General features: G+C 47.8%; 1 protein-coding gene across 1 annotated transcript; it reads left to right on the forward strand.

Moving 5' to 3' along the window:
* Positions 1-1,375: 1,375 nt before the first annotated feature.
* On the forward strand, positions 1,376-13,253 carry DLST (dihydrolipoamide S-succinyltransferase). Its single transcript, XM_041417482.1, is given in 14 exon segments — positions 1,376-1,457; positions 2,639-2,687; positions 3,742-3,797; positions 4,153-4,227; positions 4,621-4,676; positions 5,365-5,476; positions 6,019-6,174; positions 6,437-6,522; positions 7,183-7,280; positions 9,161-9,291; positions 9,860-9,933; positions 10,795-10,878; positions 11,407-11,574; positions 12,036-13,253. Coding segments are annotated over 14 exon segments (1,362 nt in total). The 3' UTR covers positions 12,171-13,253.
* Positions 13,254-15,191: the final 1,938 nt, after the last annotated feature.

Consider the following 15,191-nt stretch of genomic DNA (forward strand, 5'->3'; position numbering starts at 1 on the left):
GCCAGTGCTGCACCAAGATTAGGCATTGTAGCGTTCAAGATGACTCTACAAAGTCTGCACAGTGCTTCCTGCCTTCCCTTCCCCAGCTTGAGTTGGGGCAGGGGCTCCAGCAGGCCCTGCCAGAAGCTGATTTTGCAGGACTGTTGGTTCAGGATCATTGATCCCTGCAGTGAAGTGGCAAGCAGGGTGGCTGCATGGTGTTGGGCTGGAGCTTAGCAGCAAGTCAGACTGGCTGCCTGCATCCTTGGCACAGCTAATCATAGCCCTGTTGAATTGCCCATTGATCACTGAGTTGTCTCTGTGTTAATATCCAAAAGTCAAATCCATTTATGAGATTGGATAATTAAACCACCACAGGGGGGGCTTGATTCCAGGCCTGTTAGTAGTTTTGATGCAAAGTGTTCATTGAATGTGTTTTTATATGCTGCAGCACTCAGTCCTGTAGATGGTGTGCTAAGCTTAAGTATATTGTTGGTCCTTGGTCTCTGTTGTCTTACCACACAACTCCTCAAATTGTTTTGCTATTTAAGGTCAGTTATATCCCATTCTACTTGCTTTGCTGAAGCTGAAATCAGGGCTTGTATGCAAACTTCAGATGCTGAAGGTGTGAAGGAAATCTAACTTTTACCTTAGCTGCTGGATAAAGGTGGTTTGAGCTCTTGAGATGCTGTCATTCTAAGCCAGTCAAGTGTATTTCCATCATGGCTATGGTGCTATTTTCCAATTGCTTTTAAAGAGTTCTTATCTTCTCCAATCCTGCAGGTTTGATGTGAGACAAATATGTAATAACGTTAGGGGGAAGTAATTGGAATATTTTGAAATGTGTTCTACTTTTGAGCGCTGTTATGCTGAGCTAGGAGTGCAGTCAATGATTACACAGGTATGAAGTGAAACATCAAAGAATGTGGAATTCTTGACTAACTGACAGCAGTAGGAATTTTGCCACTGAAAGGAATTCTGGTCTTCTGGAGTTCAAAGGCTCCGTAGCTTTAGAAAAAATTTTTAAACCCCCTAGATGCTGCATTCATGACTGTAGGAGTGAACATCATGGGATGTTTTATCATCATATCCAGTAGCTACCCTTTACCTTCTCATTCATAGCAAATTCTACTGGAAATCTGTTCCTTCTTAAAGAGGAAGGTGTGCATGAGAAGGTCAAAACTTCTGCATCCAGAACTGGAAAATGCAAGCACCAAATTTAACATCACTGCATCATAAAGCACCCTGGGAGGAGACAAAGGATAAAGAAGGGCATAGGTGTTCTTCTCCAGCTCTAGCACACTGTGGGAAAGTGGAATGCCTGCAGACTGGAGCATGGGAATGGTGGGTCCTGTGTCTGATTCAGATCTCAGGGAAAAACCAAAGTCCTTCTGGGATGGGATTGTCTTCTTGCAGTACTGATACATCCTTTTCTCTCTGACAGGGGAACTGTACTCTGGCAAGATGCCCTCTGTCTGGTGAGTCTTACACTTTTATTTCATTTCAGGCTACCTAGAAAGAACAGAGCTGATGATGGAAGCTGCTAATAGGTCTAATTGGGGTTTATTTCTGTCAGTCATGTAGTGAAGAAGCAGTGGAATGAGCTAAGTTTCCATGGGAGTGCCTCCTTGCCTGATGTACGTGCTGCTTGATCCCTTTGGCTCTGGTGAAGATTTCACAGCAGCAGCACAGTGTATTTCAGGCACTGCACTGCTCGAAGCACATGCTGTTGCTGAGCCCTAGCTCTCTAATAAACTCCTTTGAAAATTATGGATGGATGTTAAGTGACGTGTTAGATCTGGTGTGCCTGTGAACTCTGCTTCGATGCTTAAACTGTTTTTCCTTAGAGCTGTTTTTTCTAGCTGTACTGTAGAAATTGTGCTGCTTTTTTAAAAAATCAAGTGGGGAAATGGTTCTTCCCTCTGGCATTGTGTAATTGAGATAATTATGTCCTCCAGTTACTATGCTAACTCTCTTTAAGATCAGTCTGGAAAACTGCCCAGTGGCCTGTAAGTGACAAAGGACAGGAGTCCAGTTCATAATAAAAAATGCAGTGTCAGGGCATGTGAGCAGTGTGGGAAGGGGACAGTGGGGTATCTGAAACCGAGAAGTTGTGCAAGTATTTCCCTCTTGTGAGTTTTGAAAATAATTTTCTCTGGACAGGGAGTGGGCAGAGAAGAGGGGTGATGGTGGCTCATTATCTGCCCTACACCCTTTTTTCAGTTCTTTCTTTCCTCTTTGGCTGTCTTTGTGACTGCAAGGCTTTCTGGGGTGTCTCTTACAGGGCTGATACCTTGCTCCATCCTTTGAATGGGTGTGGATAACTCAGCAGTTCTTGTAGTTCCTCATAGCTCTTTCCCGGTTTTCTCTGAAGGGTAGCTGCTGCTTTGTTTGGCCTTTCCAAAGTTACCCTTGTTAGCTTTGTTGTCAAGCTATAACTGTTTTCCCCATCCCTATAAATCTAGATGAAGACAAAACCACTGTTCTTGGCAAGCTCTGGCCAGGTTTGATGGCACTGAGGTGTCTCTGCATGGATATATTGCCCATTTGGTCCCAAATTTCTTTCAGGGTGGACAACAGTGTCCTCTGCCTTCTTTTATCTGATGAGGGTACTTGAGGGCTGGACAGCTGGATAATATAACTCCTTTCTCATTCACAGGTGTGTCTGGGAGCCAGGGACTGGCTTACCCAAACAGCAGGAAGCTTGTGTAAGTACCCACAGGAAAACTGCCATGTGAAGAGACTGGGGCTGCTCTAGCCATGATAAGATTTGAGGTCTGAGGAACAGAATATGGTTGGCTGTCATGAAATCCTTGTAGGATTGTAGGAGTATGGAGATAGCCCTAAAAAAATCTAGGTTTTGCAGGTTGGGAATTGAAAACAAGCTTTGTCTGCAGCCAGATACTGAGACAGGGAAGGGACAGGGTTGAGGAAACCAGAAATAAGTGGATTTCTACTCTTTGATTATCTGACTAGAGGTGTTGTCTGCTCTATGATGGTCTCCTGGTAGATTTTCTGCTGGGAGAAGTGGGGTCATTCCCAGAGCTGTTGTTCATATGTCAGGGTTTGCACTAATGAGGTGGTCTTATAAAAATGTATTTGGGGAAATAACCATAAGAGTAGATGCATAAAAGCCTGAAATACTTTGAAATCCTTTGTTTGTACAAAGTAGCCTGCCTGTGCTAGAGGAAATGCTAAAGCACATTTGTTTCAGTTTTCCAAATGTGATGTCAATAGATATAAAAATCATCCTTAGGAATGCTTGGGATTGCCAGCTCCCTGTGAAGAAACATGATGGAGGAAAATAGCTGGGTTTTGGATGCGTTGCCATGGGCAATTTATGGTGCTTTTCTTTTTTTTTTTTTTTTTGGAGCAATCTAACAACTTCTGTAGAGATGACAGTCCTAATCTGGAGGTAAAAAATTTGTTGCTGCCCTAGTCTTAGGCATTATTTGGGCTGGCCAGGTCACCCTTTAATCACTATTTCAGCTATGAAGGTTCTGTTGGATTGTGTGTCTAAATGGAAGTTCCATACATATCAGTTCTCCCTGAGTTTCTGAGAGCACTGGTGATGGTAGGATGTAATGCTTCCTTTCTTACTGGATTGTTGCAGCTTGAAGAGTAAATAGGATCCTTTGGAACAAACACATCAGAACAGCCAAGCCTTTTGCATCAGTTAAGCAAGCGTAAATTCTGTACTTGAGCTTGGAGCTGGCAGCCCGCAGAGTTCTTCTGTGTTCATACTCTTCTCTCTTTCTGCAGAGTAAATAGCTCCAGTGTCTTCACTGTCCGCTACTTCAGAACCACTGCGGTACATAGTAAGTAAAAAGGCAGGAATCGGCGTGATGCTTCTTTTGCTACCTCTTGCTGTCCTGCCAACAGCTACCTTCCATCCTTGGGCAAGGCTCACTGCTGTCCTGCCTGCATGGATGACTCAGGGTTTATATCCCCAGGGCCCTAAAGATTTTGTCTGGCATTCTTGTCACAATGTAGCTTTCAGTCAAATGTGAATTTCTCTGGTGTTTAAATGTTAATCAATGTTGGAGCGAGGAGATGGACAGCAATTGATATCCGATGGCCTACCCCCTTTAGCACAGTTGTGATGACAAAAATGAAGCAATACCATAAATTTTTAGCTCTGAAAGCAGTCAAGTCTGTTTGTCTTTCCCACAGGGGATGACGTGGTTACGGTGAACACACCAGCCTTTGCAGAGTCAGTCACAGAAGGAGATGTCAGGTGGGAGAAAGGTAAGCAGTTGCCTCTTCCCTGAAATTCTTATTGCTGTTGCTGCTGTGTTGGACACCTTGGGGATGCATTACAGTTTCACTGACTGACATCCTGCTCTGTGCCTTTCAGTCTATGACAAATGAGGCATTTAATTGCAGCTATCCTAAGGGCTTAAGAATTGCAGTTACTGCCTCATCACCTCTCTGTCAGGGATAGTGTTGGATGAAGGGAGATGTCTAAGTTGGGATCAGACTCTTAACTGTGCAGTAGGTTGCTTGAGCTAGTCTTTTCTTTAGAAGTTGTGGAGAAGTGGGATGAAGAAGTTGTGGGTTAGTGTGGGAAACTGCTGTGGGTAGAGAGGGGAGGCCAGAGCAACCTCCCTCCTCACAGTGGTCTTCATATCTGTCATTCAGCTGTTGGAGACACAGTGGCGGAAGATGAAGTGGTGTGTGAGATTGAAACAGACAAGGTAGGAGTTTCTGGATCAAAACTTTTTCTAGTTCTGGAGCAGGTACCCTGTGTGGCTTCCCTCCTGCTAAGAGCTCCTAGAGCCTGCAGGGCTGTGTCTCCTGCTCTCTTCATGGAGAAAAGCTTTTCTCATCTAGTATAAAACTTGCTGTGCCTTAAGTGAGAATTCTTGATAACCCTTTATCATCCATTTGATTAATCATCACTGGTGTTGTTGTTTATTGGAGCTGTAATTTTACTCCTCTTCTAATTTGAGTGCTTGGAGTTTTGAAACCTGTTTGTGCTTGAACAAAGGAGAAATCTGCAAGCCATAGGTTGTCTTCAGTTCGTTTAATTTAGGCTTTAAGTTTATCCACCCCTGAAAGGACTGTTAAGCCTTGAAGGTCTTGCTGAATTCTCTGCTGAGTTCTCAGTTTTCAGCTTTGCTGTCAGGAAGATGCTGGCAGTGGGTCACTTCTTGACTCTACCCTGGAGATCAGGCTGTACATTACACTGCCAGCATCTCCAAAGTTTCTAACTATTGGCACAAAATCCCGGTGGAGGGTGTGAAAACTGGTGCAAATAGTGTGAGACATAGCTGCTGGCTGTGCCAAATTACAATGTGTATCTGCATATATTGGCATCTTCTCTTGGGCACTTGGTCTCCAGCTGATGCTTGGGAGAATTTCACTGATTTTCTTTTTTTCCAGACATCAGTGCAAGTTCCAGCCCCAGCAGCTGGTGTGATTGAAGCCCTTCTGGTACCTGATGGTGGCAAAGTGGAAGGGGGGACACCTCTATTCAAACTCAGGAAAACTGGAGGTAAATCAGGCATGTATAACTTGCATATGCCTTTGTGTTTCCACAGGTTTTTTTTCTGAAGATTCATGCATTTAGAATAAAATGCTTTTTAGCATTTAGCAAAGCATTTAGAGGGATCCTGAGAGAGGTTAAATAATTCCCCCGTCTGCCTTTGTAACTGGAAGAAAATACTCCTATTCTGTTGTCCATTAGAAAAGCGTCATTTTAGTCCTTCTGAGGGGGATCTTCTCTTTTGTTCCCTGTGGGGGAGACACAGCTATAGCTATATGAGCTCCTAGCTATAACTACCTGAAAATTCCCCTAACTCCCTTCTGTGCTCTCTTCTCTGTAGTAGCCAGCCTCCTCCAATGAGGAGGTCAAGGGTGTTGATGGGTAAAACACTTTTACAGTTGCATTCTCTTGTGGTGACTTCTGTCAGCTCAGTAGTGCTGAGAGCATGAAGGCACTCTGCCTGAGGGTTTACTTTTGTTGGGTTGGTTGGACTCACAGATCTCTGCCAGTGGAAGCTGGTGCCCTTACCCTGGTTCTTCCTTGTCTTTCAGCTGCTCCTGCCAAGGCTAAACCAGCAGCAGCCCCTCCTCCTCCTGCAGCCCCTGAACCTGTAGCTGCACCTGCTCCCCCCCCTGCTGCAGCACCAATTCCCACTACAATGCCACCAGTGCCGCCTGTGTCAACTCAGCCCATCGACAGCAAGCCAGGTGAGGCAACAGCCATTTGTTCCTCTTCTCGAGTCTCTGCTTTGGGGCAGAGTGTATAAGGTTAAAGGCATCAAACAGAGGCATTTATGGTGAAGGCCTTCCACAGTATTGCCTTGCTTGCTCCAGACTGGATTGCTCAGCTATGCCTGGAACCTTTCCAGCCTAATTCAAGGCTGCTTCCATACTGTGTCACTTAAGCAAGGAGCTCAAATGTGCTTTCTACCTGGCTTCTGTTTTTGACTGATGTGTTTTTTACCCTCAGTGTCTGCTGTGAAGCCGGCTGCAGCCCCAGCGGCAGCCCCTCCTGGGGAGGCAGTGCCCACCAAAGGTGCCAGATCAGAGCACAGGGTAAGCTGTGGGAACAGGGACCTTGCCAGCACTTCTGTTGCTAGGTGATAATCTGTTCTGGCTTGAGATTGCCGGATGTGTCTCTATCCACCTGTACACACCCAGATCAGTAGAGCTGCGACAGGTGGGAAAATTCTCTACATGAGGGAACCGCTTACAAGTGGTGTGGAGGAAGAGCCTGGACCAATCTGGCATGAGTCCTTTCTAGGCAAAAGTCTTGTATTGAGCTCTGCTGACTCAGGATAGAAGGACTCAGTGTGATCTTGGTTTGTCCACAGCCCTCAGCAGAGGGTTGAGGCTGCTGAAACTGCCTTTTGCTTTCTTAAGAGGGCATGGTCGAGCAACCTGCTTTCTGAGCATTCTTGCTCTTCTCACGTTAGCCACATGGAAAGCTATGCATGCTTGGAGGTCTTGAGGAATGCAGAGGTCAGAAGTAGCTATACTGTGATGCATTTCAGCGCTGCTTTTTGAATGAACTGTGCATTGAGCTGAGCAGTGAAATAAACTCCTCAGCCCATTGTGCTCCTGACCTAGAGTGAAAACCCTGGCCCTAGGCACCTAGTCAATCAGATGGCAAGAGAAGGGCCTTTTGGGTTTCTTGTTCATTTTGCCCTTGGATGAGCTTTAGGCAGCTTCTGCTTATACCTTTTTAATTTGCAGGTGAAAATGAATAGGATGCGTCAGCGTATTGCTCAGCGGCTGAAAGAGGCTCAGAATACTTGTGCCATGCTGACCACTTTCAATGAGATTGATATGAGGTGAGGAGTAACCTCTTTTTCCTTTTATGAGTAGAAACAGATTAAGGCAGTAATCTTTAAATAGCAGTCAAAACCTTGCAGGTTTTCTTTGAAGAGACTGGCAGGTTTTCTTTGAAGAGACTGGCAGCATGTCTTTTGGGCCCTCTTTCTTAAGTATGTACTATAGTCTGCATAGCTTCATCAAGACCACATTGGTGTTGTGGTATGAGGGGGTACATAGCTTCCTAATGACCTGTCATTCCTTGGGAGTCACCTGCTGCTTGTAATAGGGAGAGTCTCTGACTCCTCTTCTGTGGGCTTTTTGGTGGAAGACTGGTAAATGTTGAGCAGAAGACCAGAAGGGACTTGTATCACTTGCGTATAGTGGCTGTTAGAAGACAGCAAGATGTAGCATCTGCTTTCTGCCGCTCCACCAGGTTACTGCTTTTGGAGGTGTTTAACTTCCAGTGAGTTGGTTCTCCAGGGCTCATCAGCCTTTCAGGTGAGCATTGCTTAGGCCTAAGGCCTTTGCTGTCAGGTGGTACAGCTTTCTAGAGACAGACCAGCACCCTTCCCCATCCTCTCAAGCAGGTGGGGGGCCCTGACTCAAGTGCTTGCATGGACTGAGCACACTAATGTCTTTGGAGGGTGGGCAGCTTATGTTACAGTGCATTAAGGGGAAATTGTGCCCAAATCAAATTGCCTTGTGAAATCCTATGCTACTCCTTAAGACAAAACACGTAAATATTTGGGTCTCAGAACAATAAGGCTGGCAAAATAGTCTTGATTGGAGGGAAGTGCTGCAGCTTTATCTCCTCTCAGAGGCTCATTGAGGTGTCGCTTTACGCAGGCCTGGGGCTCTCGTTGCATCTGGTAATGTGGTTTGGATTGATTACTGTGGAGTTGATTTGTGAAGACCTGTGCTGGGGCCTCTTGCTTCCCACGGGGGTCAGTGTCTGAAAGGAGGAGGCCTTAATGAGGCACTTCCATAGCAAGTCGTATCCTCATTGCTGCAGCCCTTGTGTCTTGGGAGGCACTAATGTCTTTGGGCAGTAATCCTAACTCTAAACAAGGTTAGACACAGGAAAACAAACACTCCAAACCATGGAAAATCCTGCTCCTTGGTGAAACTCTGAAGGTCTCTGAATCTCTGAAGGGGGAGGGGATGAACCATGCAATTCCACGGCATCTGATGTTAGGCTAGAATAGGCAGAGCTTGTAGCTACAGCTTGGTTGATGTTTTGTAAATGGCCTCAATTTTGATTAATAGAAACAGTGGGAAAACATGACTTTTCTGGTCAAGAGCTGTGGGTGGACTGGCACTCACTACCATAGCTCCTGGGAAAATTCCTTTCATGTTTACTCAACTTACAAAGCCAGAGAGTTGGGTACAAAAGTGGTGTTGTGCTGTCTGGTGCTGAATTTGCAGAGTGGTTGAGGTCTTTTCCTTTGATCACTTTGATTTTATTTCCTGCATGTTTACTGCTTTTGCCGCATCTTGGTTTTTCACCCTTCTGTGTCAGTCCAGCCACACCTGCATTTGCTGTCTGTGGTGCCACACTGGTATGAGCACTGTTGTCTCCAGAGAATAGGTGGCAACATCAGGCCTAAGCAGGAAATATACCATGCCACATCTTGCTTCTGTTCTTGGCAATGTGGTCCTTGCAGGTTTACCTTGGCTGTGGAGCTCGTGGTCCAGGACCAGTTTCTGTTTGATCCTTTGGCAGGAACCTTAGAGCCATGTTTATATCACAGATGAAGGCTTTTGCAGCAGACTGGAGGTTTCCCATTGGTTGTGCAGATTTGCATCCTTGGGGCCGGCACTGGAATCTGTTGCAGAGTGAGGGAATGGTGTTTTCTTGGATTCCGTTTACCAGCGTGTGTTATCATGTGTTTCGCAGCAACATCCGGGAGATGAGAGCTGTACACAAGGATACCTTTCTGAAAAAGCACAACTTGAAGCTAGGTTTCATGTCAGCTTTTGTGAAAGCTGCAGCCTTTGCTCTGCAGGACCAGCCTGTTGTGAATGCAGGTGAGTGGTGACCCTTGCTGGTGACTTGCATATCTAGGGAGCATGGCAGAATGGGGGAAAGCCAGTGGCCAAGTCCATGGCAGGAGTAGGAACTTGGAGCAGCAAGTCAAATGCACAGAAAACATGGGAGCAGTCCTGCATGCTGCAGCTGATTTTGCTAAAGCCACTTTACATAGGTAGAGGATAGCTTGCCAAGAGGGACTCAATTAGGAAGGGGTGACCAGGAGTGGGGCTGGGGCCTTGCACATGCAGCTTGCAGAGGGCAGAGCCTGCTGGTTGGTGTACAGGTGACTGCTGTAGGCACAGTGCAGTTCCTGGGCGTGTCAGAGGTGCTTGCTGAAACACAGAAGAACAGAATAACGGAGGGGACAGTAACTGAGGAGGACTGAGCTGTGTGGACTGTTTTCTTTCCGTCTGTCCTGGTGCCTCTCCCACAGGTACAGCAAGGAATCATTCTTCACTAGAGTTATGTTTAAGCTGGACATGAGCAAGTTGTTATGATTTTTTCTACTGTCAAACTCTTGATCTTAGGTTCTGCATATGTAACACAAGTTTGTTCTCTTTCTAGTGATTGATGACACGACCAAAGAGATTGTGTACAGGGATTATGTGGACATCAGTGTTGCTGTAGCAACTCCCCGGGTAGGTGCCTTGGATGCTTTGTCCATGCTTCCTGCAGCCTTTCGTATGGGATGAGCATATACTTTGAGCCAGCTCAGCTTTGTGCTGAGCAGAAATTAACTGATAAGACTGATTCTATAAATGAGAATCATTTATAGAGAACCTGCTGCTTTATGAACTGCTGAGATAGGTTTTGAGAGAAGGTGGAGGACCAAGAGTGTTCTACCACTATATTCATCTTAATAAGAGTTCTGGTAATAGGGTCAATAGAGATTTTAGTTGTTAATGAGTAAGGCCAGGTTAGGGAAACCCTTTTATGTTGTGAATCCATGACATAGGCAATCAAAGCTTTGAACGTCCTGTCCTCTGGCTAACTTTGCTGTGCTGTTCCACAGAGATATTTCTGTCCAGGGAGAGTATGGGATGGAGTTACAGATGTTGAATTAGTGAATTACCTTCTTGATTAGAAGATTCTGCTATGAAGCAGAGGTTTGAAAAGGACTAAAGTTCTGTCACTGTCTTCTCCCAAAGTCAAGGGGAGGCCCAGCAAAAAGAGGTGAGAGAAAGAGGTGCCAGCTGAAATCTCCCAGTGCCTCACCTGGGAATTTATCAATGCGGATCTGGCTCCAGACAGGCCTGGTTGATTTTATGAGATAGGCTAGCAAAGGCAAAGATGATGGCTCAGTTTAAGGTGTCAGCCTTTGATGTGTGTCATGCCAGGTTTCCTGTCAGGCTACCAGGGTGTGAGGCAGCTCTGCCAACCAGCTGCTGTGGGCTGAGGGGGAGGCAGGAGCTCTCTGGGGCTGTGTCCAGATTCCTGCCGCATGACAGCTGTGTGTTGCTGCACTGAATTTGCTATACGTGGACTTTGCTTCTCCCCAGGGTCTGGTGGTCCCTGTGGTTAGGAATGTAGAAAACATGAACTTTGCTGACATAGAGCGTGCTATCTACGAGTTGGGGGAGAAGGTAAGGAAAGTTTTCTGAGGAGGGGTGGGGGGAGTGGAAAGAATTGAAAATGCTGGATCGGCATGTATTGATTTGGTCTCTGTGTCGTCATCTCTGACCTCTGACACACTGAGCTGTGCTGTGGGGAGTGATCCAGTTACATGTCTGGCTGTGCCTTTGCCTTCTAGGACAGCTCTACTTGTTGCCCATCCAGAAGACTACAATCTGTGCATTAGTGACATGGTATATCTTCACCTTTGTCTTTAGAGGCCAAGGCTGAACTGCCCTGGGGTAGAAGTCCCTCTGTCTGTCTCCTGCAGAAGCAGGAGTTGGAAGCAAAGGCGAGAGAATCCTTCCCAAAAGCCACAAGGTGTTCACTCTAAAGACAGGATGCATTTTCAAGCAATTTGTGCTGATGTTTAGTTGAACAAATCAATAAGCAAAGCCCTTCCAATCAATATTTATTCCTGGAAAGAGTGGATGTCCAAACCCTCGTTCTTTGATCTCTGTGGTCTGTGTGGCTTTCTAAGACGTTATTTTTACTTCTAGGCACGGAAGAATGAACTGGCCATTGAAGACATGGATGGCGGCACTTTCACAATCAGCAATGGTGGGGTTTTTGGGTCACTCTTTGGAACACCTATCATTAATCCACCCCAGTCTGCCATCTTAGGCATGCATGCCATCTTCGATAGGCCTGTGGCTGTGGGAGGCAAGGTAGGTGGACCTGCACCAGAGGTTTTAGGGAACAAAGGACGGGGCTCAGCAGACTGAGGACCTTTTTCTAAGGGGTTGGTGTCACTTCTGAAGCACTTCAGAGTGAAGAAGGAGCAGAGACTAATGGGCACCTTTGCTGGCCCTGGTACTTGCCTGAGCTGTGCAGGGGACTTTGTCCTATCTGTAAGTGGGCAGACTGGTTATAATCCTCTTAGGTGTGGGAAGGAGGAGGTTGTAGCCTTTGTGATAGGGAATGGTTCCAGGAAGGGCCCTTATCTTGTATGTGGCATGGACTCAGCCTGGGTGGATGGGTAGATAATTTTGCCAGGCAGGACACATCCAGGAGGGCCTGAATGCAGGATTCGGGGTGGGAAAAAGCCAATTCAGGTCTTTCCTGAATTGGCAGGAGGGGGCCATGCAGGCAGGAGCACTGAGCTCTCTAATCCCCTGTCCCTCCTCAGATCGAGGTGCGGCCTATGATGTACGTGGCGCTGACCTACGATCACCGGCTCATCGACGGCAGAGAGGCCGTGACCTTCCTGCGCAAGATCAAGGCAGCGGTGGAGGATCCCCGCGTGCTGCTGCTCGACCTGTAGGGCAGCCACACCCCCACACAACCCACCCAGGACAGGGCCGCAGCACCAGCAGGGACGATGCAGGGCATTCAGGAATTGGCAGGGGTCATTCCAGTCTTTCTCCCTCCGCTGTGATTGGAGCTGTCCCAGAGGGAATTACGGGGATAGCTCCTACCTCCTTTCCTATTTTGTTTAATGAAGGTTTAGTATCTCAGAAGAACTTGCCGTGCAGTGGGCCAGCCACTGAATGGCACTGCCTTTCCAGAGCCATCTGTGTGGCATCTTCTCCCTCGCAGCACCAAACTCTCACCTCTAGCTTGTCCTATACCACTGGAAACTGCTTGCTGCTGCTGTGCTAGGGTACCCTTCCCTGCCCCTCCATGGCAGGTTCAGCTTTACTGCCTAGCACTAAGGTTCCTGGGAGGGAGAGGAGAGGAGAGGAAAGGCTACTGTCCTGTCCATGTTTTGCTTGAAAATATTTCACACTCATCTGCCTTGCAAGGGTGGTCTGACCCCGAGGCCACTTGCAGGAAAAGTTTTGGTCAGAGCAGGGCTTGAGGTAGGTGTCATGCTTCTGGCAGTGCCCTAGTTACACTCCCTCCACAGACAGTAACACGGGGTGGCAGCTCCCCTACTTTCCCTTGGCGATTGTCTTTCACCAGCCCAGTCACTGTGGCGTGAATGTTCTTGTTGGGGTGGGCAGAGCCCGTGCCCTCTGTGGAGGTAGCACCGTTCCTGGGGACAACCCTTTCACCATTACATGCCCGACATGGGGGTGAGAACCAGCCCCCAGCAGCTGTCCTTGGCACACAGCTCACTGGCGGTGGGTCTGCCTGCTGGCTTCCTGCGTGCGGGGGCTTGGCTGCTCCCAGCCGACACAGCTGGGGGGCCAGGCCTTTCACTGTAATGTATATCCCAGCCCACGGGTGCTGGTTTTGGGGGGAGGGGGGCAGTTCTTAATCTGATAGCGCACACATGAATTGAGGGGTGAGGGGGTTGCTAGTGCCTGCAGAGTCTATTACTCTTACCCCCTACACAGAACTTGTAACAAAAATATTTAACACAGCGGATTTTAAATGAAATAAAACTGTGCAACGACTGCAAGGTGGGGTGTGTTTGAGTGGGCGAGGACTCTGGCATCAGCAGCATCCTGAGTGCAGTGCAAGAGTCCTGTTATCTGGTGGTGAGAGAAAAGGGGCAATGGGCACTGACCCCATCGCTGGTGGTACTAAATTGAGTCTTCTCTGCCTGTGAATACTGCTGTCCTCAAAGTCTCTGCCAAAGAATTGGCTGCTCCCAGCAAAGAGGAGTTTTTAGGGCTGGAAATCAATCCTTTTCTAGCAACAGAATTATTGCAGATGGTGAGAGGAATTCCCAGTGTTAGCTAAAGGGCATGATAGCCAAGAGAGAGACCTGGGACAGGCTCATAATGTTTTTCAGAAGTTGAATTTTTACTGCTGCAACAGGGGAGAATTGTAATTCGTGCAAGTGTGGAAAAGCTGTTGCAGAGGGAGAAAGGAAGCAAGAGCAAGGAACAGTGGAAGCTGTCTGTGGTACTGGGTGTTTCCTTAAGAAGCTGTCCTTGTTGGGACAACACCAAATCATTCCTGGATCATGGCAGGGTTTTCCCAGCTCTGACATCAACTTCAGAGATGGTTTACCCTTCCCAGCTACAGCTGAAGAGGGCAGCCCCTTCTAACAGAAAATGACTGCACTCACAGCTGCCAGACAGATGGAAGGGAGGGCAGTTCCTGGTACTGGTGCCTGCATTTTCCTGGCAGCTAGGGACAAAAACAGAGTGCAGAGTCAGCTTCTTTGCCTGGCCCTGGCTAAGCTAGGTTAGGGGAAGAGGAAAAAACCCTTCCTTGTTCTGGGAAGGGTAGAGTCTAATTCTTGTACAAATAAGTTGAGTGAAAGAGAAGGTTTTGATTAAAAAATGCTGCCTACATTCAGCCTCTGTGCTGGTTTAGGATACAGGGGGTCCACCTTGACTTTGTACATGAGCCTGGGGAAGCCTTTGTTCTGTCTGGAACTGCAGTAAGTGAGGTCTTTGAACCAAGCAGGAAGGGAATATACAGTCAAAATTATGCAAACTGCTTTATTTAATCTGCCCTGTCAAAGCTTGCTGTAATAGAATAATGCTTGAAACTTCCTTTTGACTCCCTTGGGTGACACCATGAATTGTGAGATGCCATGCTGTGGCTTTGGACAGAGGGTCCTTCCTCCTGAATCTCCCCTGAATCACAGGACTAGGAGGCTGGTGGACAGGGGTGAAAGGATGCAGCTGGAGGGTTCAGCCAGTGCGGGCTGCCATGGAGAGGAAAAGCTCCAGGCTCAGCTGCTCCTGCTCTCTGGCCTTCTGTGGCATTAGTGGTCAGCTCCCTGCTCGGTCATCCGGTTTCTGCACGGCAATCGAGGTGTCTGTGCCTTTGCTGGTGTAGGAGATGAGTTTCTCCAGAGCTCTGCTTCCCTCTGGTGGACGAGCACTCCTGCTGCTGCCTGGGAGGGTGTCTGCGGGCACAGCACGGCAGCCTCCACCTTGGGCTGTCAGCAGACACATGTGTTTGTGCTTTTTCTTTAATCCAGAATCTATGTACGCGTGGCCTCCTTCCCTCTGTGCTGGCTCTCAGGGCTCCCCCCTTCAAACCCTCACGGTGTGAGCCACCAGGGATGGCCATGCTCAAAGCACAGTTGGCAGGGCTGCTGTCCTGCCAGCGGGAAGGAGCACCCGGGCGTGGAAGGCTGGAGCCACAACACCTAACAATGACAAAAGGCTGGAAGAAAACCCTGGCATTTCTCCCACGTCTGAGCTGCAGCCACACAGCTGTGCAGACCTGAGGCTGTGAGGCAGGCAGCAGCACAAGGACACAAGGCCAGGCACTCACTGCCACCTTCTGGGGTTTGGCTGCAGGGTGCTGATGGCTGGGGTGACACCAACCCAGGGCTCCCAGGCAGGGTGCAGAAACAGATCTGGGGCTCTCTGTCACTCAGCAGGCTTGGCCTACACCTCGCTGATGCAGCTCAGAAACAAAAGGATGCTTC

The sequence above is a fragment of the Onychostruthus taczanowskii genome, unplaced genomic scaffold (assembly GCF_017590055.1).
Source record: "Onychostruthus taczanowskii isolate IOZ18803 unplaced genomic scaffold, ASM1759005v1 scaffold1, whole genome shotgun sequence".
Lineage (NCBI taxonomy): Eukaryota > Metazoa > Chordata > Aves > Passeriformes > Passeridae > Onychostruthus > Onychostruthus taczanowskii.